This window comes from Anomalospiza imberbis, chromosome 9 (genome assembly GCF_031753505.1).
Source record: "Anomalospiza imberbis isolate Cuckoo-Finch-1a 21T00152 chromosome 9, ASM3175350v1, whole genome shotgun sequence".
Classification (NCBI taxonomy): domain Eukaryota; kingdom Metazoa; phylum Chordata; class Aves; order Passeriformes; family Viduidae; genus Anomalospiza; species Anomalospiza imberbis.
The window spans coordinates 12,984,220-13,010,659 of NC_089689.1; the positions used below are offsets into that span (position 1 = coordinate 12,984,220).

Consider the following 26,440-nt stretch of genomic DNA (forward strand, 5'->3'; position numbering starts at 1 on the left):
CCCACCACTGTTGTTGCTCTTGGTATCAGTGCTATCTCTGGCTATTTTAGAATCATAGAACGATAGAATGGTTTGGATTGGAAGAAACCTGAAAGATCATCTAGTTCCAGCTCCCCTGCACAGGCAGGAACACCTTCCACTAGACCATGGTTCCTATCCAACCTGGTCTGGAAGACTTCCAGGAATGGGGCATCCACAACTTCTTTGGGCAACCTGTTCCAGAGCCTCACAGAGAAGAATGTAAGTCATATGTACTTTTAAGAAACTTGTCACTTGGTGCAACCTATGCTGTTTGATGGTGCTGAGGAGCAAAGGCAGTGAGTGAGTAAAGAGAGCCTGACAGCCCATTGACTCTCCTGTCCTTCCTTTCCAAGCAGTCTAAAAAATATTCCCTTATTTGGTGGGTATTTTATTCTGTATCAGAACTTGTGAAGTGAATGTTGAGCATTTCCAAGAAGCCAGTTGCAAGTGGGGACATTTTCAGCAAGTGCACCAAACACTGCGTAGGAAGAAGAGGATGGTTGGATGAAAGTTGAGGTTTTGTCACTTGTGTTTTTGGTTGCACCTCTGAACAATACACAAACAAAGAATTATTTGCAAAAATTATTCAGTGACACACTTCAAATAATGAATATTTCAAGTGAATTATTATTGGCCATACTTGAATAGGAAAAGAAGCAAAATAGTTGATGAATTATTCATGCAACTTTAGCACTGATGTAATAAATATTACATGGTGTCAGAGGGAAATGAAGAATTTTGAAATGAAGAAAGAAATTAACTACGAAGGAAAAGCACCTGAAAATTGGAGAAGGTGAATACAAAGAGTTGAGATATGTGAATAATAATGAAGATACTTAAGAAGGGGAAATAAAAAGGGTGACAACTCTGACTCACTTCAAGAAGCAAAATACTCTTCTTCCTTAATTCTTTCTCTACAGAGAATACACAAACTTCCCAAATCTCGCTGTCTAAAAACAAAATGAGGGAAACAGAAGAAGACCCCCTAGAGTCAGCCAGGTGAGAACATATCTAGATCTGACTAAGGGAGTTACATGATCAGAGGTACTGATTTACCAAAGGGCTGTAATAAAATAATTTTTTTTTACAGAAATATGCCATTTTTATATCAAACAATATCTTTTTTATTTTGCAAAGTGACTTCTCAACAGCTTAACACTGAAGAAGGAGAAAAGGATTGTGTATTTCTGAAGGACAGAATCCATAAGGCTGTTATTGTGCTTTGGGTACACATTCAGCAGCTTTAGCTGCTGTGCCAATGATCACGTCTGAATGGTCAGTCAAATCTGCATTGACATGCTGCATCAAGGAGCAACAGCATTAATTCCAGGTTTGCTCTTCTGCTCAGATGTAGTGTGTACAGATTCTCATTAGTCTTATCAGTTGACTCTTCATTTTAATACTCAAAAAAACCCCATTTATTAATTCCTATTTTTGTGTGAAAGAGGAATTTAACCTTCTTTTTCTTCCAAATCCATTCCTATTGACCTCTCTTTTTACAACAGTAAGTACAAAATAGAAGAGAAGAAAAGCTGAAAAACCCCATCATATTTCAAACAGATTTTGAAGCAAGTTTTTTTTCTAAAGTAGAAATGGGGACACGTTACACACTTTTTCCCTATTGACAATGGACTTGGGCTTCTTTTAACCTCAGGAGTAACATATTAAAATGAAATGTTTTACATTTGTCATTTCTGTAAATATCTCATTTACAAAATCTGTCATGGGCACACCAGTCGCCTCCTCATTGGACATTTACCAGCCTTGGCATATCAATCCATCTCTTGCACATCTGCTAAGAAAATGTAATTAGTTATACCCATATGCTGCAGAAGTACATGATAAAACTTAGGAAACAGAAAAGGCCGAGAGACTTGACAGTCTTTCTCCTTCCTACTATGTGTATTTTGTTGAAGACTTAGAAACTGAGAAGCTTTTCTTGCCCTCTGCCACAGGGTGGAGATATCACCGTGTCCTAAGCAACTTCCAGAGGTAAGGCAAAGCAATGTAAAGTTTGTTCTAGTCATGATCACTTTGGAACAATAATTTATGGTTTAAAAATACATAGTATTCCCCAAACAGGCACACCTGTCCCTGATCATTAAAATATTATGAACATGTCCTTGCAAGGAAATGTTAGATAAGATATACAGGGAGCTTCATCAGAAGTTTTGACATGGGAGTCCAAGATGAGAAGCTCTTGCTACAGCAAATGACACTCATATGTAGTGAGTATGGAAACTCAGCTTGTTGATCAGTTTTTTGTCAGCTCTGCTCAAGTTTCCTGGCAAGTGACAGAGGAGAGAGGGACTTAAAATCCAAAATGGACCTCTGCCTCAGCAACCAAATTTGGTTCAATGGCACCTTTGTGCCACTGGCTTGTGGATAGAACTATTCCATGTTCACCAATGCTCAGCCCCTGTAGCCACTGGACGTGTCTTTGCAAAAGGGATGTGCAGAGGGCTGGTGTAACTCCCTTGGACTTCATTCAGGTTCCTTTTTTTTTGACTAGACAATAGTAATTATCTTGCTATAGATACTGAAACAAAGCTGTTACAATTGTGATTTTTCCATTGGTCCCAGCTTCTTCAAAGTTCACCTCAAAGAATGAAATATACTCTGCATAGTTCCATCTCCATGGCATGGGATTTGCAGAATTTCTCAAAATCTGTTGTAATGAAATGTTAAGTTTTTCACTGATAGTACGTTATCAGCCTCAGTTGGTGGTGTATTTAAAACCCAAGATTGCATTTCAATTCTCAAGAGATCTAAGCTTTCAACAGGACCTCAAAGTGTGGATCAGAAGCCACTGGCCACTAGTTAAATAATACAGAACAAAACAAATTCTGTAAAGGCTGAATTCTGTCAACTCTGTTTTCATGTTTCATACTGAAATCCAAAACACTACATGAACAAAGTCATGGTGATATGGCATTACAGAAACACCATTTTAAATTCATCTCTGACATACCACATTTAGCTGTGTATGTTGTTTAACAGCTCTACATTTTTCTTTAAAAAAACCCCAAACCCACTTTCAAATTATTAGCATTCTTTTACTTCAGTAGGGGGTTCAAAATCAATGCTGCTGCACCTCCAGCCTCCACCTTTTCTTGTAGGATTAACTGGGAAAAAAGAAAAGCTTTCATAATTACAGAGATTTAGCTTTCTTTATAAACTTGCTATTTTAAGATCTGTTTACAAGATAACAATATAAAACATCATTCAAAACCAGTGTGAATTGATTACATTCTTCTGAAGAACATGTAGCAGTAGAATATGCATTTGTAGCTGTTACACTGCCCTATAATTAAGATTTTATTGCTTCCCTTCTAAACATGTTGCCGCTGCTGAAGAACAGCTGAGATAATTTAAATGAAACAATGGGAAATGTTGCCTCCCCCGGCCAACAAATCACCTTCCAACCTTTTAGAAAAAGGTGGCAGAAAGACTGTGGTCACTGCCAAATATAGAAGTAAGTCAAGATACTGATTATAGTTTTCTGCTCCTGTTTCTTTTCAATGAGCAAATTCTCCCCAAATACTAATAATAATTTGAATGTTGATCAGTTGGGAGACAGTCTTTGGTCTCTTCATTAATTTCCATGGATCCTGGGTCACAGCATAGTGATGGTTTGGTCAGCAATCATATTGGGAATGTTCAGGTATCTCAGAATGAATTAACAAACCCGAAAACCCAAGAAGCACCACATTTGAATGCTTGGAATTACTCAGAGATTAATTTCTGCTCTGATCTTACATTTTTAAAAAACTAAAATTAATACAAATAAATTAGTAAAATAGCTGTACCACAAATAATGAATTAGAATAACCTAACATCTGGATCCTTGTTATTGGAGAGTGACCCCAAAGGAAAATCTTCAAGAACCTGCAGTGTATTTGTTCTGAATAAATACTTTTGATAAATGAGATAACCTATTACACAGCAGAGATGTAAAAGTACTTTTTTCCATAAAGGTCTCCAGAAGACCAACGCTTCTAAGGGCAAATGAACATGTATAGCAATAGCATTGATGAGCTTTGTCAAATTGCAGATGATTTTCCAGGCATGGAAGCCAGAATTCCCATGGCAACCCTCACAAACTTCACATACACATTCAGTGTAGGTAGCAACCCATATAATGTAGGAACGTTTCAAGTTAAGTGTTAAAAACTAAGCTAAATATAATTTAAACCATGAAAGCAGATATCCTTCTAATTGTATCCAAGATATTTTTTTCCTTCCATCCTATTTTCTGATTTTCTGTATTCTGAAATCTATGTCTAGATTGCAATCCAAGTGACAGATGCCAGTTACCTTTGTACCACTCCCAGAATCTGAGTAAGAGACAAAGGGCAGTTCCTCCTTTTGCTCCTCAGCATGTCTTGGCAGTGGGGTAGCCAGGAGAAAGGGATTGTCCTTGCCCAGCATGTTCCTGGCTCCCAGCCCTGCATGCCCTGGCCTGTACCATCTCCTCAGTCCAGGCACTGTGCACTCTGTGCTAGCATGGCTGTAAAAGGCCTTATTAAACCTGGGCCAGGCGCTCAATGCGTGAGCAGGAACCAGGGGCAGAAGTGGCTTTACAGCCATTATAGAAAGGGGAAAAAAAGGGGGCATGTCTTCTATTGGCATCTCTGAATTTTAACCGGATAGGTTTTTTTCAGTTTGATTATAAGAACCTGGCTGAGACTTGCCAGGTTCACCCAGTACTGCCATTCTGTATTAGGTATTCTTGATAGGGATGATGGTCATCTGTACTGAGAGTCTCTCTGCTTCAGCAGAAAGTCACACATGAAGAAAAGGCTAATAGAAATAAAAGGTTCTAGATTCAGTTTGTAGTAGAAGTGTATTTCTTCATTTGCTGTAATTGTATGTGACAAAATGAGGCACAACTGTATTTGTATAAAATTTTAAAATTATTTTAACAATTGTGTGTCACAGTGCACAATCATCATCACAGATTAGAAATTAGTTGATTTTTCTGCTTTAGCGCCTCCCCTTTTATACTTCTCCGTTAATTTTCTTTCCTACAATGAGATGGTAACAAAACAGGGGCAATCATAGGAATAAAGGAATATCTGCAATGCACCAATAAATATTGAACAACTTACTTTACACTGTCAAGCTGTCACAATTAATTCATTTATAAAATTTGTCCTGTCAGTGAATGAACATTTAGTATCTGAAGAGCTATTTTCAATTAGGTATTTTCTCTCAAACCAAATTACAAATCTTTTCTAACCTTGCTTTAGATTTACTTTTATATCAGCTGAGTATCTGCCAGGTTGTTTTGTTTATTGCAAAAGGTATTACTGGTGAACAAAGCAGGAGAGGATGTACTGAATTCTTGTAATAATTTTTCTCTTAATAATATAATTGCTGTCAATTTCCTCTCTATTTCATAGCCTCATATAGTATTTTCTATGTTCAAAAGGACTCTCATAAATTTCCCTCTTTAACCTTTCATTAGATAGAAACTTTAGACTCTTGTTCTGTGTTTTTGAAGAATCAAGCAGTGAAAAGAGATGAAAAAGTATTGATTCTGAAACTTCAGTGAGCTGCTGCTCCTTTACAGACCCTGCCAGCCTTAAGGGCTCAGTACCAGCTTTGTAGGGCCCAAGTAATGTGGGCAGGAGGTCCTGATGTTCATGGCAGCTCTGGCTTTGTCTTCTAACCTGACAAATAATGCAGTGCCTGAGTGAAAAAACATTTCTCCATTTAGAGGTGAGAAGCTTTGTGACAGCTGTACATGTACAAAGCACCTTGCTCAGCTCTCCTTTTACATACTATTTCTTCACCTCCTTGTGAAAGCTTTATTTATTATTTAAATGAACAAACTTCAGGGTAAAAATAAAAAAATTAAACATTTTATTTGTTTTCATTTGCAAAAAGAGCCTGGTGAGATGCTTCAGTTTTGCAAAAAAAAAAAAAAAAAAAATTAAATGAGTTAATTCAAAAAAGCAGTTCAGTTGCTCTTTAAGCTGCCATGGTGTTAAAACAATTATTTAAAGAACAGTCAATCTTCCCAACACCACATATTCACCATTGCTTTGATTCCAAGGAAATTTCTTAGTTTGGTTTTAAGAGTTAATGGTTTTCTGGTAAGTCTTGGTTAAATATTAATGGAGACATAAGAATGCTTATTCCTTAAGTAAACTTCTAAGCATACAACTATCAAATTAATTATTCATGCTGAAAACTCACCATCATGTCACCATCTAAGCAAAAATTTTAAATTTCAAATATGACTTTCTGCCTGTAAAAATGAATACAATATTTTTTGATATATTTTTTCCAATTATGTTTTAGACAAGGACATCCTCTTACTGTTCTTCATTTCTTCAATTGTGTATCTTACCTAAACCAGGATGTACCCTCATTTTTCAGGTCTCCAGAACCTCCCAAATCTGCTGAAAGTTTGTGTCCGTCCCTTTCAGGTTCAGATGAGTCGTTGCCTCTCTGTTCCTCCCAATGAGGCAGTGGCACCAACACTGGGGGCTGCATCCAGACATTGGTGCAGCTTGAAAATGCAGCACAGTGGCTTTTGGGAAGGTTCATCCTGTTGGCCAGCACTTCTTTCAATCACTCTGTATTCAATAAGGAGCCTCTGTGGGATTGCACAGATAAGGCTTCTCTCTCTTCATGGTGATGGCAGGACCAGAGTAAAGATGAGGCCTGTGTGACATACAGCAGTTAACAGCAGGTCCACACGGTAAAAGCTGCAAAGCTATCAAGTGCTTCATGAATGTTTTGCTGTCCACGTGCTTTCTGCAAAGGTTTTACAATCTCATCCTCTACTCACTCAAGTCAGTTGCACCAGCTGGCAGGTAGGAGCTCCTCCATTTGTTAGAAAAGGGATTATTTAGCCATTTTCTTTGAGTAAATATGAAACATATCAGAGTAGCTGATTACACACACCTCTGGCCTCATCCGTTCTTCATGAAGTTGTAAGGGACTGTTTGTCTAAAATAGTGGGCAGTGCTGATGTCTGATATTAAAATATGATTTAGACATATGAAAGAAAACCACTTGATACTCCTCGTGGCCTGCAAAGCTCCTGCTCAAAGGTTGATTTTATGATTAATTTATGCCAGCATTATCCTTATTTTAGTGATACTAGAAGTGAAATCCTGGCCACAGCTATGAGGTAAATGAAAAGAATTCAATACATAGTACACAAATCTTTTTGAATGGTCACTGTTTTAGGCATAGGCTGACAGCAGCAGGGGCCAGAATAACCTGTATTTATTTCTTTTTTCTCCAGACATGCATGTTGCCATAGATCAGTTGTGAAGTGATAGAGTCTGTATCAGGCAACCCCTTAAAATCATTCAGTGCTTAGGGCCACTGATTTCTTACACACATTCCTCTTTCACCCTTACTGCCAACAATTTGCTCTGGTGACAGCTCCCCTGTTAGGTACCAGAGAAGGGTTTTTTTCTTCTCTTTGTATGTGTTTTCAGTCTAACGAGAGAGAGATGCATTGTTTACAGGCCCTAGATATGAACCACTGACATACACAGAGGCAGTATGAAAATCCAGTTAAGAGCCAGACTGATTTTGAGCAGTCAAATAGTTTAAGCACTTTCCAATCATAAGCCTAAGGAAGGCAAGACTCTACAAAAGAAAAATCTTTGGAAATAAGTCTAAATAGGCAATAGACTTTTGAAAATTCTGAGTTTCAGAAGTATTTGCATGACACAAAAAGGACAATGTTTGATCTTAACAACAGACCTTATTTTTACATGATGAGAGAACTACTAAAAAATCAGGAATACATGGTTACAAGAAGGCCTCTATAAAACTGACTGCTGAAGTCTTTCCCACGTAAGTTATGGCCTAGCTAAGAGATAAAGAAATGAAAAAGAAATCATGAACATAATGAACGTTTTTCCTAGAATGCAAAATGTCCATTGGTGCTTCTGATTTCCAAATACCTCAGGTAATGATGTTCTAGTCCAGCAGAATATATAGGTAAAATCAATGCAACACACATTGGCACTCCCCATCTCAGCTAACCAGACATTATATGTATTTAGAGGTGCCTAAATTAGCAGCATGGTAGTAATTTTTGGTTACACTCAAGTATTTCTAGCCTTCCAGTAAGCCTGTTCAAGATCAATTCCTTGAACCTCTGCTTGTCTGATATTCAGAGTGTTCCTGTTGTCTGTCTTGTTGCAATCCTGTTTATAGAACTGTACATTACAGAGAGATTAGGAACTAAAAACAGCAGGCCAAATTGAGTATTAATAAATGCAAATAAATGCTCACTGGGGAAAAGCCAATTCTCCTATATATACACATGATGGATATTAAATCATTCAGTAACCTTCAGAATAGCTCTGTGGACAGTTCTGTGGAATGGCAGCTCAACATTCAGTGGTACTTCAAAAAATAAATTAGGAATATGATGACAAAAATCAAAGCATAATTATGACAGCATGTACATTTCTGGTGTGTCTGCATTTTGAACACTGGTTGCAGCGGAACTGGAAAATACAGAGAAAAGCAGTAACAATGAGCACAGATGTGAAGTGCCTTTTGTACAATATAGTATTAAGCTATGGCTTTTCCTCTGGGAAAACAGGCTGTACTTGGAAAACACACTAGAGGTCTGTAAATTCTTAAATGCCACAAAGAAGACAAATAAGAAAGAGTTGTTCATCTCTTCTCACAATTTAACAGGCAGAAGGTGTTACCTGAAGTTGTTGGGCAGCTGGTTTAGAATATCAGAAAACTAATTTATTTTTCCTACATATTAACTTGTGGAATTCATTGATATTCAGCATGGTAAATCCTATGGGTTTAGATGAGAAAAAAAAAAAAAAAAGGGAAAGCCATCAAGGCTATTAAGCACATTGATAGAAGATCTGATGTTAAAAAAAATCATCAGGATGGTACAGTAGGAAAAGAGCACAGTCCAGCCACCTTGTTCTTCCCTGCCTCCTGCAAGGATCCACTGCCAGCACAGCTGGAGAAGACCCTGTGAGGCACAGCCCTTCAGCACTGCACCGCCCTCTGAGCACTGACTCACCTCTCCATGGGGAGCTGTCCACTTTGGGAGAGATTCATGCTCCCTGCAGGATTTCAGGAGCATCTTCATAGATGAAAAAAAAGAACAAAGAGCTGAGATTTCACTACTATTTCATGGGGGTGGCATGAGAGCACCTTTCCTAGCATTGCTGAAAAGATCATGCTGGTATTCCAGGTCTTACTTGCAATATGCATTTTTTAAGATCAAAGCCACAAAATCCTTGTCCAGCTTAGACAGGTCCACAGCCACCCAGGAGCAGCAGCCATGTGCTCTGGAATTGTCCCCTGCAGCCATTAGGTGACTAACCAGAGCAAGTTCACAAAATGCCACCAGAAAAGGTGCAGTTGATGGCTGAAGCCTTGCTCTTCTGCAAGGCCAGAGCCCTGGTTAGGCTGTCTCTGATTCCTGCACATCATTCTTTCCATGTAAAGCCCATGGCTTGCTCAGACTTTAACCACCAGGGAGAACTGCAGAAACTACAGCTGCAGACTGGAGGACCTTCTGGGTGGAATACTTCAGTGACTTCAAGACTTTAATGCATATTGCATGAGTGAATCAGCTGATTATTTTAATGCAAACCTCTTAACCCCTCCTCTTCCACAATGGCTATCTAAAGAGGAAAGAAGTTGAGGATTACAGAAGTGTCAGCCATGGGAGCAAGTTTCACCCTGCAAACTCCAAATGGGAGTTCTTGTGTTGGCAGGATCAGTGCTGTGACTAATGGTGTCACTCTACAAACAGTCTGTTTCGTGAACTGTCACTTTATCCTTTAAAGAATGTCAAACTGAAGATCTCTAATAAACATGTAAATAATGCAAACTGAAAACTAAATTATCAACACTTTAAAGCAGCATTAATCTCACAGAACACGTTTGGCATCTTTATGTCCTATGTTGCCATTGGGCAACTAGAAAGATCTATTAAAATAATACTAAAGTACTAGTCCTTGAGGACTACGTACGTATAATTCTACAAGTACAAGAAATTACTCAAGTAAGAGAATATAAGAGGAATGCTAAAATACCAAAATACTTCTAAAAAAGACTAGGATACAGACAGATGACAAATTTTCCTTATTCAACTTTTTATTAAAATGGAGCTATTTTTACATATTTAAAATACTTTATATCAAAATTACACAATATTTATGAAAACAATTGTATGCAAATGCATAAAAATATGTAAAATCAGAGCTAAGCAATATATAGCATGTTTCAAAATGTATTTCAGGACTAGAATACCTGAGTATACAATAAGCTGGTTTCCTGCATTTCACTGATTTTAACAGTTAAATTTAATAATATATCTGATCTCATATAAAGCACTTTGGTTGGGAGAAACTGCATGGAAAAGGCAGAGATCAAGCAGAGATGTTATTCAAGGCCTGTCTTCAGAATCTTCATCCACACGAAGATCCACTGTTTGAGATGCTAGGAAGGACTCCCATGTAGCAAGGCACTTAAAAAAACCAAACGCATACATATGAGTACAGCAGAGAGATTTCTGTAAACTCTGTAAACTCTATTAGCCAAGGAGAAAAAGAATAAAAAAACCCAGCAAAATACATACACGTTGTCACAAGCCGCTTTTGTAGGACCATGGTAAGAGCAAAATACAGTTTCCTAGGCAGCTCAGTGATATGCAAAATGTTAGCTAACATGCTGAGTGAGCTGTAAAGGTCAATTTTACATAATGACAGGCACACACTGTGAGCACTGTAATTGTATGTTGTAGCATGGAAGATGCTAACATTAATTATGCTCTTCTTTAATCTCTTCCTTTAGTTACAGGCAAAGATCTCTTCCAAATAGAAAGCACATTGTCAGGCACTGCTCCCTTGTAATCTCTGTGGATTCCTAATGTATACCCAATTTTCCTTCCAAGTTAAATTAAACCTTTTTTTTTCTAAATAAGGAGAGAATTCATTTTTCCCCAGAGTAATGGAAAAGAAATAGAACCAGAAAGGCAAGAGGCTGGGACTAGGGAAATTGTTATCCTCACAAGTGGTATTTCTCTGTTTATGGAAAAATGTATTTGCAATTGTAAAAACCATTTTTTTATTTGAAGCTTCAATTCTGCAGGCAGTAAAATGAAAAAAAAAGAAAACCAACAAAACCCCCAAATTACTTTGGTTCAATTTGGCTTAAGTGAGTGTTGGCAGCTTGGCAAGCCATTCTAAATCATAAATTAGTGTTGAGAGCCGTGGCAAGGCTGTCACAAGGTAACCTGTAGTGAGTTGATGCTTGTTACCCAAAGCACCAGGTTCCTACTATTTCAAGTCTGTCAGCAGAAAAGGACAGGCAAATTGCTGCAGTAATTTCCTTGTTCTGATGCTATTGAAAAAAAAGCCCTAGTAATGGAAATGTTCTTACAAAATTTTGACTTATACATTCATACCTATTGTTCTTGACAATGCAGCTGATTTACTACTTCCTCTACACAGTTTTTTTTTTTCATGAAGAATCTTTATTATGCACCATAAATAAGTCTTCTGAAATTTCCCAGGAAATAGATCTTAAAACCTGGACAGCACACTCCATTTATCTGAACTTTGAATTAAATCAGTGCCCTGAAAACAGTGTTATTTCCTAACTGAAATCTTTTACCATAAACTATTTAAGCCACAGCAACTTGCTAAGCCCAGCTCATTGAAACACCTTGAAACCATCTGTTATTGCTTAGGAGACATGAAAACGACCCTGCTTAAACTTGCAGCCACCTAACTCCATTAGACAATTCTTGTGAATGACTTCCAAACTCTGCCATTAAATATGGAGATTTAATCACACTACACTGAAGAGCTAGGTCCTGGTATAACTGCATGTCTGTGTGTAAGCAGATGAGTGGGAGGATCTGATAATGTTAAATATAAGCTCAAAGAGAAAAACAAAGAATACACACAGGATGACTGGAGCTGGGGGAATCCATGAAGATTCAAGGATACAGAACCAGGGATACCCATAAAATAAAGGGTGACAAAAGTAACAAGAAAAAAGAAAAAAATAAATCAGCAGTAGCTTTGTCTCTGAAGACATAAGCAAGTAAAACATGTGGGTCTGCAAGAAAATGAGAGCAGTTAAAACAGCTAACTGAACTAAAAGATCACAAAGAAAAAGTATGGGCTTATTTTTGCCCAGATTTTTGGCTATTATCAGGCATGATAGAGACATTCCTGTTATTCACATTTTGTCCCCTAGACTATGGATACCATGCATTTACTGCCCCAGTCTTTCTCTTCAGATCTTGCTGACAAAAGTCCCAAGTAACTTCTGCTCCTATTGCACACAACATTATGCTACTGTTCAGAGTATATCTAAGATGTGAATTACTGTGGAAAGAGGGAACTAACAGGGCAAGATTCATGTGGAAATCTGCTTTCTTCATGGACTTTTTGGAGAAATATTATTTTGAAATGGTACACCAGGGAGAAACAATGAAGATACTGCCAGCCTGAACAGTGAACTGCAAATCTGAAAACTGATTTTTGATTTAAAAAGTCTTTTTGACCTTTTGTATAAAGCCTTTAAGTTTGATCATTAGATTCTCCCCTACTTGATGTGACACTGTGGCAGCTGAGTCTATCTGAGAGGCTTGAACTGGAATGTGGCCTCTTGGTTTTGAAATGTCAGTGAGGTAGCTGCTAGCAACGTGTCTTCACTGTGGCACTCCAACTCATCCATTTCTGTTTGTTAGAGCCCAGCCTGGATCACCATCCTAGAAAGCTACAAGGCACAGCTGTTTTTCTAAGCTTTTTCTAGGTGTGGTACAAGAAAACATTGCTTTTTCTTTAAGAGTCTTTCATTGGCAATGACAGAGTTTTTTCTGAACCACAGTTTAACTGAATTACCACATAAGTCCATGTTTTGTTATTCTGTAATTTCAGTAATGTGTATTAAAACACATGAATCAACATTGGCTGCAATGTAAAAATGGCTTTGTGTTATCTTAGCAACACTGAGCCAAGCTGAACATGTTAAAACACAGTTATAATACACTGCTTAACCTTATAGATATGACCTACTGAAGTCTGTCCAGACAAAGATGCAAAGCATTTTTTTCATACAAGCTTTTAATTTATCCCTGTTGATATAACCAAAACACATTTTTCAAAATGTAAGAGCAATGGTGGCTCATTTCACTGTCAGACATCACAGTGCTGCTACAGCTGACAAATTTTATAATTAACCGCACCAAAACAAAACTAGGTCCTTGTGCCTTAGGCTCAAGCTTTTCACATTCTGAAGCATGAACTGTATAAACAACATTTTATTAGTGATATATACTTCAACATTATTACCGAATTATTTTACTCCATTCTCCAGGGAGATTGAAATTTGAGATCAAAATAGAGGATCAGCCAGTTTTCACAAAGGAGATAGAAAGGAAAAAAACTCCAGAAAATCCAAACTGAAGAAATTAAATGTGTTTGCACAGGACTGAAATTCATAATCCAGTTACTGGTAAAAGCCCAATGGAGAACATAAAAAAGCCTAAATACACAAAATGAAATAGACAAGAACTTAAATAAGGCTACTTTACTGAAAACATTCTGATTACTACTGGAGGACACATATCTATTCTGCAACATCATTCTTAGAAAAAGCAGCAAAAAGTTTTTCCTATAGTACAATTGCATATACAATGAAAAAGGAGATATAAAAATAGAACATGTAGTAAGGATGCTAGCAGAAGCAGTGTGTCACATGCCATGTGTGTTTCTGTTCCAGTTCCCAGTTATCCATGGCTGATACTTTAAAAATAGCACTTATGATGGCTTTTTTTTTTTGGAGTAGAATCTGAAAATGAAGTCTTGTTTGTGTATGAGAGAAATACAAAGTATTTTCATGATTTCTGTGTTCAGGGGAACAAAAAACTAGACCACACAGAAATAGTAATTCCCATTCCAAAAAAAGTATTCCCAAAATTATTTAAAAAAAAAATTTAAAGGCTGAAGTGAATGAGGGTTCAAAGATGCATCTGCCTTTGAAGCAACCTGCACAGGGACAAACGGGCTCAGACAGGGGAGCTTTTGAAAATCTTGTGAAGTTTGGTAGCTGAACTCCCAGGCATGGCTAAGGTAGGATGTGGTCAACACGCAAGAGCAGCCAACTTTCTGCTACATGACCAAATGACTGCTTAAATGCATCACTACAGAGGCCTCTAGGGCAAATAACAAATCTCATCTATTTTTCTACAGTTTTTACAAGACTGAGGGGTAAATAAGGGCTTTGGAGTTATAGGGAAGTTGCTGTAATGGGGAACAAGTATTGCTTTGCCCTAATGAATGTTTGGGATCAATTTATGCCTGTACAACAATGCAGGTCACAGAAATATACTAGATTGTGCTTGAAACACTTAAGAAAATCAGGAAATTATTTATATTTTTGAAAAATAATAAGGTGTGCCAATACCAACAAGAATCTGACTATATCAAAGGTAAATGATTATCTGATTAAGATACAAGGATTTAACAGGATTAATTTCACATGCGATAAATAAAATCAAATGCTATGCTTTAAAAGAAAGGTTCATCCATGCTCAAGAAAAAACACATTCTTTCAATGCCAAAACTAACTATCATCCCAATTTAGGAAAAAAACACCAATCTGTCTGCATTTCCTGGAGTACCCAACAAGCAGTGGAAACCCAAACTCTGGTATATTTGCTGGATTTACAATGTATAACTAGTCTTTGGGTAGGGCTGTAAAATCTAGCCACTTATTCTGGTGGTTTTCCTGAAAAGAATAAGTCAACAAAATTCATTGGCTGCATATGTACTAGCTATACTAAGCACATGAGAAAAAGAGAAAAAAATAGCATATGTTTAATTGCTTCTATTCTTTGAAGCCAGAATTCAACAGTGCCTGGTTTGGTTCTGCTAGTCTGCAAGCAGCAACACTTCAAACCTGCCAGCTAAGAAACACTGCCAGCATCACCACTAACTCTGTATCCTGCTTTGGATTTAGTGATGCTGCATCTTTAGAACATCTATTTCAAAATTAATGAAAATATTCATGGTGACACTCAGTTTCTCAGATGAAAGCTCCACCCTGTGGACAGTTTGTGATTCCAGCTGTTTGGCAGATACCTCTTCTGGACTAAGCTGTCAGACAATGGTGTCATGCCTAAGGCTTGATGAAAAGGAGTAAAATAAATGGTACAGTGTTAACATGTGCTGAATCAATACTATTTACTTCAGAAATAGGAAGAAATTTATGAATTTTTAAAAATTAAAACCTTTTAATATTGTTCATATTGTTTCACCTTTTAGCAATGCATTTACTGTCATTGTTAGTACAATATTATTTTGGATTTAAGACTTTGTGGAATACAGAGAGAATTAAGTATCTATTCAACTCTCTTCTAGAGGAAAGGAAGTACAGAACTGTATGAACCACTGAGACCAGCTACAGGAATACCAAATGATTGGTCAGTCATTGTAATTATTGGCTTCTAGATGACTTTAAATATATTATAACAAAGCTTGCACACTATCACTTGAAAGCTTTCATTTTCACAGGCCTGCACAGGAGCACCCTGTAAATCTGCAACACTGGGCTTTTATTCATGTCTTTGTTACCACAGCATTGAGAGACACAAAACAGCTGTAGAAACAAAGGAACACTTCTTATTCAAGTTTAATAAATGCAGATAGCCAGTGAACTGGAAGACTACAGGAATAACTCTTAAAATTGTAAATCCGGAGAAACCTAATTACTGGTAACACTTTGGAGTAACATTCAATTCATGTGAACATTAATTCAGCTTAAGGAAGAGATACTTTTTTATGCTAGCTAAGTGAAGCTTGACAAGTTGACAGCAGAATCCTTAGGCAACTACAATTAAGGTAAAACCCAAACAAACATAAGGTCATAATCTTTGCCCATTGTGACAAAGATGAAATGTGGAAATTCTAGTGTACTTTGACATGCTGCTGTGTTGTTTTTGACCACACTGGCTTGGGTTTTGAAGGGCTGCATTCTCTACTACTGCAGCAGCCATCAAAAAATACAAGATGCCTGTCTCTCAGTATTTTGTCGTTCCCAAAATTTAAGGGCTGCAGAGGATGACTGTGAACAGAAATGATTCCTTCTTTGGCTGTGTGACTGGGAAATGCAGTCAGCAAGGGGAGTAATGAGAAGCACAGTGAACTGCTGCTGTAGAGAAGAGAATGGGACACTGCTCGTGGAGAGGCACAAATAGTTTAATAACTGAGGTGTGGGGGAAGTTGTGGAAAGGATGAGATGCAGGTAGTCACTAAGTTAGAAAGCAGGAGATGATTCCCCATAGGAGCTGGACAGAAGAACTGGACAACTGAATCACATTCATAGCATCCATTGTGCCTGGGAAAATGCACAGAACATGCTTTGGGGAAGAAAAAAGGCAGGAAATAACATGAGGGATGTTACAGCAAGAAAAGGCTTAGTAAGCATCAAATGGTGCATCAAAAGTCTGAATGAGTAACTTCAGACATATGAAAGAATGCTAATGAAGCAAGTAATAATTGAACAAGTGAAAAACACTGTAACAGACACTGTGTTTGTGCATGAGTTTAATGAGTCAGACTCAAACTATTACACTTAAGGCTGGATTCTCTTTCCTGCTGAAAGCATAAAAATAATATTCTGCTACTCAGGTTTCTGAGATTCCTTTCCTGAAGTTTCACTCCAAAACAGGAGGAGCAGATGCCAGAGCTTCTTTTCCTGCTGCTTTCTGGAGCACACACTTGTAGTTTGAGATACACAGGCCTCTGGCAGTAACCAGTAATCACTTCTCTAATAATTAACCATCACCATTAACCATGGGTCTTAAATAAATGAATTTTAGGTGAAAACTCCCAATCAAAATATTAACTTTATCAAGTTCTTTTGAATATCAGGATTAGATAACGATTTTCTGATAAAACAGAAAGAAATTAGTAAGTGCTCATTTTGCAAACAAGGAGTCATTGACTTAGCACAATGCTGCTTATTACTGCAACTGCTGTAGTAAGATAAGGTGCTTTTTAAAAAATGTAGATCTACAAAGATATAACAGCAAAACCTTTAATGCAGATTTCAATATTCAAGAAATGCACCAACAAAAGATCGTGCCTCAGTATAAACCAACTTGTCTGGTATTTCAGCGGCTATTTAAGAAGAACCTCTGGCAGTTACAGAGACAGCTGAATAATTTTCTACAGTTTGTGGCTTAAGAACAGTAATTTCACATACAATATGTGCTTTGGTGCTCTGGATTAAACTTCTAATTCAGCAAAAAGCATTTCTAGACAGGAAAAAGAAACAAATAATTATTTTTATGTTGCAGCTAATCATTCACAAAGAAAATATTCTAATATATTCAGCATTGTTGTAACATACATATTGCTGCTATAGAAGTCAGAGACCATCAATAAATGAAGATGTTAGAGGATGCCAAAAGCTTGCTGCCTGATTTCTGAAAATATTTTGATCTTAATATGTAACAACAGATTGTCAATGTCCATGCATCTCACAGACTGCATGTTAATTAATTAGACTTGATGATCCTGAGCTCTGTCTTTTCAATTATGTTTTAACAAAATGATTTGTAAAATCAGAGCACTACCATTGGCTAATGTGCAATCCATAAAAGGCTCAGACTACATTACTGAAGTTACAGATACCAAAATATATCTGTGAAAATGACTAATTTATGATTAATAGATGGCTCAGTGCATTCCATTTTTTTCCCAGAAGTAAGGAGAAATTATTTTTAAAACTTCAAGACATCTGGGATATTTTCAAAATGAGCATTTCAATCAACATTGAGTTCCCCATGCGGAAACTTCACAGAATGGTTAATGTATTTTGTTTTATCTTTTCAAATTCTCCTTCCTAGCATATATGCTTGGAAATTCTTACCAAGAATATTACCAGTGGCATTTGAGCTGAGAATAAAAATCTGATGGAATCACATTTAAAGGTTTTCCTCATGAAGGTCTGAGCCTTCCAGAGGGCTTCTTCATACTCTCACAGCAAAATGTTTCCAAACTGAAATATAGCAGCTGACATTGAAGAGAAAATCATGTTCCAAGTTGTTGTGGTTAGTAAAACAAGAGTGCCCTCTGTCGATGATGAACTCAGGATCAACGACTTGGGCACAATAAAATATATTCGTCTTGAAATCTGTCAAATTAAGGATAACTGCCCCACTATTCCCACAGAAACTGATTCCAAAGTTACCAAATGTTTGAACTAAAATGGAAAAATTCCTCTTTACAGAGAACCCATGGACTTCTTCGCTGAAATAATGAAAAAATAACATTTTTGTGAGAAAGAGTTTTACCTCTTCATAATAGCGAAGATTATTCTCAGCCACATTCATGAATGTTGATCTCATATCCCACTGCATGTTCTGCTTCCACCTGTCCCAATCCGCTTTCAGAGCATTATTGGCACGTTCAACTTTGTCTTCAAGTTTCCCAATCTCTTCTGAGAACTAAATATTAATTTTAAACATTAAAAAATATTAGGAAAATCACCATTTCCAAAATTATTAATTGACTGTAGTGGAGACAAAGACAACTGCAGAACCAAGGTTGGTATTTAACTTGGCAAAAAAATTATTTCTCCAAGGATAAATTTAAAATTTTTAATTAATAACTCACTATAATTTCTGAAATATTAATTAACAGAAAATATAGGCCAGAATGAAAGTGTTCCTGGAGATATATTTTTTCACTTAGAGAAGTTACAGACTCTGGCACCTCTTCACTAGCACTTGACATTAATGCATCAAAAAGGAAATATATAGAGGGCTTTACTGAAGCAGAATCAATTGTAGAAATTAGATTTGGCAAGGAAAACTGAGAAAATCCTGTCAGAATCTTTGATAACAGGAGGAAACACAATGGGGAGAAGACAGCAGAAATCAAAATCACAAACTTTCTGATTTCTTGCCTGTCACATTACCATTTTTTCTTGTGGAACTGTGTGTGACCATATGAGGGAAACAGAAATACAGAAGCAGAGAAAGAAATTGTATGAAAGGACTTCTACAGAAAAGAAACTCTTCCACAGCAATCCAGGACCCAAAACTTTGAGGGCTACTCTACAGACATTCCTTGCTTCTAATTACTGTAGATGCACAAGCTGACTTGCCAGCTAAAGGGAGTAAGTGGACAGCAGCCCTATCTTTAATGAGTTTTTTCTGGTCTTCTCAGTAATTCGGTTACCTATTGTCATTTACTCATTAGCTGTGTCTGTTCTGGCTGGCACCAGGTCACAAAACGAGGCAGATCTCCTGTGGCTACAGTGCAAAATCATGTGCTGGGACTGCAAAGCCAATGTCTGCAGCAGGAGGGAAGGCAGGCACAAACACCACCAAAATAAGGAACATCAAGCAGGAAAACTTAATTCCTCTAATTGCTTCCATTGCAACTCAGGCTCCATACATTTCTTCTTCGTCCTTATATTCTGCCATGAAGCAAATAGTTTCTTCCTTATACCACACCTGTGTAAAGTTGGATAGGTACTTTTGTTTTCTGCAGAGCTGGTGTTTTCATTGATAGGAAGTTCAGGATTCCAGGACTAACTTCCAGGATTTTTAAGGAAAGCTTATGCTCCTGGTAGAACACAGAAATGTCAGAACTCAGAGCAAGACCTGGAAAGTCAGGGTGCACAGACTCCAGCATGGACCATGCCGGGGAGAACAGTGATCGAGTGCAACAGCAGTGATGCTGCCATCAAATGGAATCTGGATCCTATTCAGCTCTTAAAGAAGCCAAGGCCTCCTCAGCTAGTAAAACTGAAAATTTCATCTGAATCGATGTAATCCACAGTCAGTAACAAACACTTTTAGTTAGATTTGATTTCCACACTGATTTTCTTTGCCACACTTCTAGGTTTATGACATACTGGTTATTAATGAGGAACAAAATGAAAAAAAAATTATTTCTACTTTATGAAAAGCCCAAGTTCAGTTTTCTGGCCAAACCACTAATCAAGCTACAGACAAGGGTAATTTCAACTATTAACATTGCATTCAAAATGAAAAGGCTAATCCAAAGTTTAAATGTGGGGGAATTACCTTGAAAGGAATTAGACAACTGGATTTGGTATTTTGACCATGTTCCATGCTAACGGCCTTTCCTTCAAATACCAAAAAATGAATATGCACAGAATACTGAAAATGGTGACATTTTAAAGATGATTTAGAATAGGAAAGGCAGTTGAATCCATTCTCTGCTTTTGCAAAAAAAAGTTCCTATGTAGGAACACACACATAAAGAACTTCTCTGACTTAGAAGTCCTGGCTGCAACAGCTTCCCCTTCCCTCGGTCTTTACAGCTTTGTAACTTTAAATTATTTTACAGGGTTTTTTGGTCTATCTCTTCCATACTGTAGTCAGAACATGATACTGTCAGGTAGACTCTGTTATACAACTCTGCCTGGATATGCAGTTTAAACACCCCACTCTAAAGCCCCAAAGAAACCATGTGTTGTCTTAAGGCACGGGTTGGACTTAGGTCTAAAGGCAGCATTATGCCACATGTTATCAAACTTTTTCAAAACTGAAAAAACCCATCAGTGCTACTCTCTTTAGCTGCCATGACAGCAGAAATTAAAGAAGAATGGCTTGGACTTAAGAAAAATACCTAGTTTTTGTTAAGTCCAGAACACACCTAGTGTGTTCCTCATTTACAAGGTGTAAATTGTTACAATTGATCCTGCAAATTAACCAGGATTCTGAATCCATTTTCTTACATTGATCTCACTGCAGCAGCCAGTGTGAGAAATGAAATCTCCCACCGGTGATGGCCAGAAGCCAGCACAGCACTAATAAGACATGGAGCCAGAGCACAGGAAGGTGGGAGCCAGGCATTGCTAGGGCAGAGTGCTGATAGACATGGACCATGTGACTGTAGCCCAGAGACATGGCCCAAAAGCCAAATTACACAGTGACAAAACATTTTGCACCATCTCACTATGCAAAATAGCATGAATTTCTATCTGCTATATGAATTAATCCTACAGCTTGGTGATACTAACCCCTTTTTAGCCTGCAGTTAAAACATAAAATATATTCAGAATGTAATGGATTCAGCATTTCATCTCTTTACTACTCAGTTTCAAGCCTGAAAACTAGAATCCTTAAGTTGGCACTTAATGCCACATTAATACCAACCTTTTTTCAGAATTATTATCAGCCCTAGTGACAAGACTAAAACTGTTAAAAATGCCCAAACTATAGAGGGATACACTAGCATTGCTGTGTAACCTTCAGGATGGAGTGTGGGAATCATGGAGCAGCATATCCCACTATCTTTACAGCCACAGGTCTGGAGGTAAGAAATGTCTAGATAAGCAGGAGCGTAGCAATGTTGGGCCCAATCTCTCTGTCAGAGCCTGCAGCCAAAATCACAATCTTCAAACCATCCATACCCTGAATAACTGCCTCCTTTGTGGACCAAATTTTGGAGTAGAAACCGGGGTTTTGGCTTTTGTAGCAGCACCACAAGCAGCTTTCTAACACAGCTCAAGAAAACATTTTATTTTTTCCCAGCTGATGAGCCTAATGTCCCATAAGGTTTAATTTGCAATTTCAGCCTATTTCATCTGCACTGACCTTAGGGATGTTTTACATTCTTCTGCTGTACAACCTTGTGTTTGTTAAATCATTTAATGTTTGCCACGACCAATGCTAAATATCTCACAGCCTTTTATCAGCTATAATGACAGTCTGAGACTCCTTATCTGTAGTGGAAATGTACTTCAAATGAGATTAGGGTTCATGCCACTCATTGTCAGCAAAATTTCTGGCTACTAGATTGCACTGACAAGTTCAATCTGACATCTATGAGATCATTAGAAGCTATGGGAGTTCTGCTTAGGAATAGATATGTGCAAATACACCCAAACTTGGTGTCTGAGACCCGTTCCGACAACATACCTGTGTTATGACCACCTTTATTAAGAATTAAGTCTGGTTAGAAGTGTTAGGAAAATATTTCAGCATACAATAAAAATGAAAACATAGTAAATAAATGACCAAGAAAATAGTTAAGTCACTTGAATGGTTAAAAATAGCAGTACACCACTCTCTGTTGCCAAACTATCCTTACTAGAAAAACTCTTCAGCTACTAATTAAGAAAAAGTCTTCAGGATACAGCTGTCACTCAATTAGAGAACACAGGATTTTATTATCAGATTAGACTACCAGACATCTGTTTTACTGCTCTTCTGAGACTGCAAGGAGAACCACACTCTCAAAAACAGGATTCTCGGAAATTAGTAAGAAAAAGAGGGGTTGGAAAGATAAAGCAAAGATCTGAACACCTGGGTAATCAGAGTGTCCAAAGCTTTTAACAAACTGTAAATGCAGATATGGAAACATATACACAGTGAAAAAAAAAAGTTTGGGCAAACTGATTTCAAAATCCTACTGGAAGCAAGTACAAACACCTCATGATGGAGTAAACCACTGTTAGTATCAAATCAACATGGTATGATCAGTACTATGCTAAAATAAAAATATCTCTTTTTTATTTGTAGCAGTTCAGGAAAAGGGAGTGCATGCATGTTGTCTGAGAGCTCCATCAGATTATAACAGGAAATGCATCCTGCCAGGCTATGGTGTCTTTTCTGCAGTAAACAACAACTCTGGCTGCTAAACAAGCTGTATGGAGCTGAATTCATTGCTGAATGCACCTGCCATGGCTACCCAACTCCCAGCCTAGGGGGCTTCTTCAACTCACCATCCTCTGTGCATTTTATAAGAGCTTCAGGCTTTGAACTAAGGAAAATGGACAGGAGAAACAGCAAATAGAGAAACAAAAACAAGTTACAGAACATAAAATTTCTGCTTCAGGAAAAAAACCCTGATACCCGAGATATTTACTTAATGTCCCACTGCCAGTAGACAGAGGCAAATTGTTATATAATACACCATAGCCATTGTAGATATCAGAGATCAGCAATATATTCTTATTTATTCATCTCAGTGCCAAAAAAATCAAATTAAAACATGCATTTCAAGTGCCAAAAACTATCTAAACAGCTCATCTTTACATGGAAACTAATTAGAACAAGCCCAATAAAAAGCATCTGAAATGTTTAAGATTTTCTCCTTTGATGTACTAAAAAGTTACTAGTCATTTTTACATATTATTTACACCGTATAACACTTGGTGTTAATACTGTGCTAAAAGGACATTATTTAGGCTGGAGAGTTTAACAGTCAAAAATTTTTAAAATGCCAATTCTCATCCCAGAGGTTGTTTTTAATTGGCTGCTGAGCCTTGCTGGTGGTTTTGGGGGATGCCTGTCCCCATGGGGTACCAGTTACAGTCTGACTTCACTAGAATGAATGAAGGTTTCATACTGGAAGCAAAAAAACGATCCCTGGGACCAACTAGAAAAAACAGAAACCTGTAAGAACAGAATGCAGAACATTTTACTTTAAATAAGTTTCATGAACAGCTTTGCTGATTCCAATCACCTCCTCTACCTCTCCTACATCAATGAAGCAGCAGCTACAAAAGCACTGCAGCAACTGTTACTTTCTTTTAGCTCCAAGTGTGGAAGCAAACAGAAAAGCTAAAAATAAGCTGTGGTACAGTCTGTGTTGACAAAGGCCAGGGATTGCCCACCATGACCAGCAGCCCAGCTACTGAAGTGTTGCTTCTTTCTGGTGGTGGCCTTTGCCTGGCACAAAGAGCTACCAGAGGTGTGGAGAGAGCACCCACTCCCAGCCCGTGGCCTCAGAGGACACACGTCCTTCTTCCGTGCCTCCCCTGCTGGTACAATATGGCCTGGAAGAGTCCAGCTTTCTGAAAATACTTACCAGATCCTTCTCTGTCTTTTTATTGGCTAAAGCATCAACTTTGGAATCCAGCTCGCCTTGAATTTGGTCTCTCCTTTTCAAAACACCCTTAGTATGGAAAGAAGAAAAAAAAAAAAAGAAGTAAACTGCACCAATTTTTAGATCTTTCAGAAAACCATCAAAGAAATTTGCTTTTTGATAAATAAGACCACAGAATGATACCTTTTAATAATTTTATATATGTTTTATTAAAAAAAATGAAAATCATGACAACTTATTTTTCCATACCTGTATTTTATCTTACAGGTTTTTCAATAATCTTACTAAATCCAAAATCAGTGCTGCAAGACTCTGCCATACACAGTATCACTGCCAGTTGTATGAGCAGAACTGCTACACAAGTTTACTTGGTATCAGCTTAACTTATAATATATTCATTTAAAAACAGAAACCTGAGTTTGCCAAATCTCCTGAACAGAAATATCTTCTTTGAGTAAAATTTACAATATAAAGTAGAATGACTGGAAATAGTATACAAGGCATTACTGAAATTGTGACTTTAACCTTTAATATTATTTTATAAGTGCCAAATATAGTTCTGGTAAATCAGAAAAAATATCAGAAAAATCAGATAAAGTTACCATAGGAATGAAAGCTTTTCTACCATTAATATATGTGTTTATTTTCAGCATATGTAATTTTTAGCTCCCTTGAAACTATCTTATTAGGTATTGGGTTTTTAGCATAATGTCAAAAAAAATTAGAAAGGGGAAGCAATATCACTTGTTAAGCTACAAAACAGGAACAGTATTACAGATTAAATTTCCATTTCCAATGCTCATTTGCTCAGAGACCTTGATGAAGCCTTACAAACATCTCTTTGTCTTAGCTTCCTCATCTGTAAAAGCACACTCAGGTACGCTTATCTTGCAGAAGTGTTGCAAAGCTTTAGTCTTTTTGAAAAAAATCAGAACCAGGACATATACAATTACAAATCTCAAAACCTTCTTTTACATTACCTTGCCATAACTGGTTTTACTGCTTCTTCTGCAGAGATGTTCAGTATTCACCTCTAGCACAGGGCATGTTGAAACAGCACAGGGCACAAGCAGCTCTACCTTCTCTAGCTCTCTTATTTGACTGAGTTCTCTCTGAAATCTTGACACTTTATCAAACATGATAGAATAATTCAAGAGCTTAATTTTCAAGTAATTTTTCAATGTTTCTTTTTGAACAGGTAATCACTATAAAAACCTGGTAAATTTGACCTTGGGCTTTTCTGAGCAATAGATCAGCAATACAGATGAATGCTCATCAATACCTTGGAATCTTTTGGTTAGATAAATACAGAAAATGTTTATCTGGAAGCACAGAAGCAAAAAAAAAATCTCTGGAACAGATTTTCTTCATAATACAAATGTTTTCTCTTTTTTCCTATTTCTTTTGCTTCTTTTAAAACTTTTAATGACAGTTTGGCAACATTTATCACACATACACTTTAAATTACAAGACAAAACTAATATTAAGGTGCTACATCAGCAAGTACTGACTTCTAATTGCAAACAAAGGCACTATACTTTTAAAACATATTATTATACTTCTACAGGTATTTTGTATAATAATTAATGGTACCTTGCCACAAAACCCACAGAAAATTTTATGTGGACCCAAAACTAATTAATGCTGTAATTTGTACCCTGAGGGAAAGCAGATTTGTTCTGTGGGTCAGTTAGGAAGGGGTTGGTACAGATGTAAATATTTTAGTTATGAATCTAACTCTTTTCCTAGTTACAGGCTGAACTTTCAACACTGGAAAATACAAGGATTGTATTGTATTGATCACATTTGTTCTGCACACTTGCATGTGATCTTGGCAGCACTGCACCAAGGTCCCTGTGAGGGGTTAAACACACCTCTGAAAGGCTTACTAGTGGTTGACTTCCACACGGTATTTTTAGGTATTTTATTTTAGTGACTAGTATTTCCCTCTTCAAAGTGCAAGGAGGGAAATAAGAAATAAGTAAAACAAAAATCCATGGTGAATGAAGGGAAAGAACAGTTGTGGAACAGGAATGAGCTACTGAAGGAAGACTCCCCTGGACAGAACTGCATGGCAGCCTAATACTGTGTTGCAAGTGCTGACTCAAGAAAGCTACAAACAGGAAAAAAAAAATGCAGTGGGCAACAGTAAGATGTGCAGGAAGAGCCAGGTAATCATCCTGGGGTTTGTCCTCAGAAATCTTTCTGTGCTCTGCACAAAACAGAATGCCTGAGAAAAGGTGAGGGTGAGTCAGGCTGCAAAATAGAAGGCAATAGGTGGGCAGCATCTCCTCAGTAGCATGAAGACTGCAATTGCTTATGGGTAACATAGAAATTCTGAAACATAGGGTTGGAAGTGGGGGAGAAGATGACCTGCAATTGTTAGGACAGTAATCTCTTCAGATCTTTAAGCAAAGCAGTACCTACCTCCATCTACCAGAAAATAATGAGGACTGTGAGATACAGGACATTTTGTATGGCCCCTTTTTCTGTGAAGCTTGTTTTAAAGACAGCAGTCATTGCAGCAGGAATTCCTAACTCTCAGTAGCTAAGCCCTACTG

The 26,440-nt window shown here is 37.4% G+C and overlaps 2 protein-coding genes across 3 annotated transcripts in view; one reads left to right on the forward strand and one right to left on the reverse strand.

The window, feature by feature from the left end:
• PLPPR5 (phospholipid phosphatase related 5) overlaps nt 1-17,955 on the forward strand; it is an 83,894-nt gene extending 65,939 nt beyond the window's left edge. Inside the window, exons 6-7 of one of the 2 annotated variants that reach the window (XM_068199751.1) lie at nt 15,423-15,494; nt 15,576-17,955. In XM_068199751.1, the coding sequence (XP_068055852.1) occupies nt 15,423-15,494; nt 15,576-15,710 (207 nt within the window). In that variant the 3' untranslated portion in view covers nt 15,711-17,955. The remainder of the gene's footprint in view (nt 1-15,422; nt 15,495-15,575) is intronic. The other variant, XM_068199752.1, reaches the window with a different exon arrangement.
• SNX7 (sorting nexin 7) overlaps nt 10,123-26,440 on the reverse strand; it is a 29,355-nt gene continuing 13,037 nt past the window's right edge. The window contains exons 7-9 of the mRNA XM_068199749.1: nt 23,862-23,948; nt 18,362-18,514; nt 10,123-10,513 (exon numbers count right to left, since the gene is read on the reverse strand). Coding sequence (XP_068055850.1) covers nt 10,433-10,513; nt 18,362-18,514; nt 23,862-23,948 — 321 coding nt within the window. The 3' untranslated portion in view covers nt 10,123-10,432. The remainder of the gene's footprint in view (nt 10,514-18,361; nt 18,515-23,861; nt 23,949-26,440) is intronic.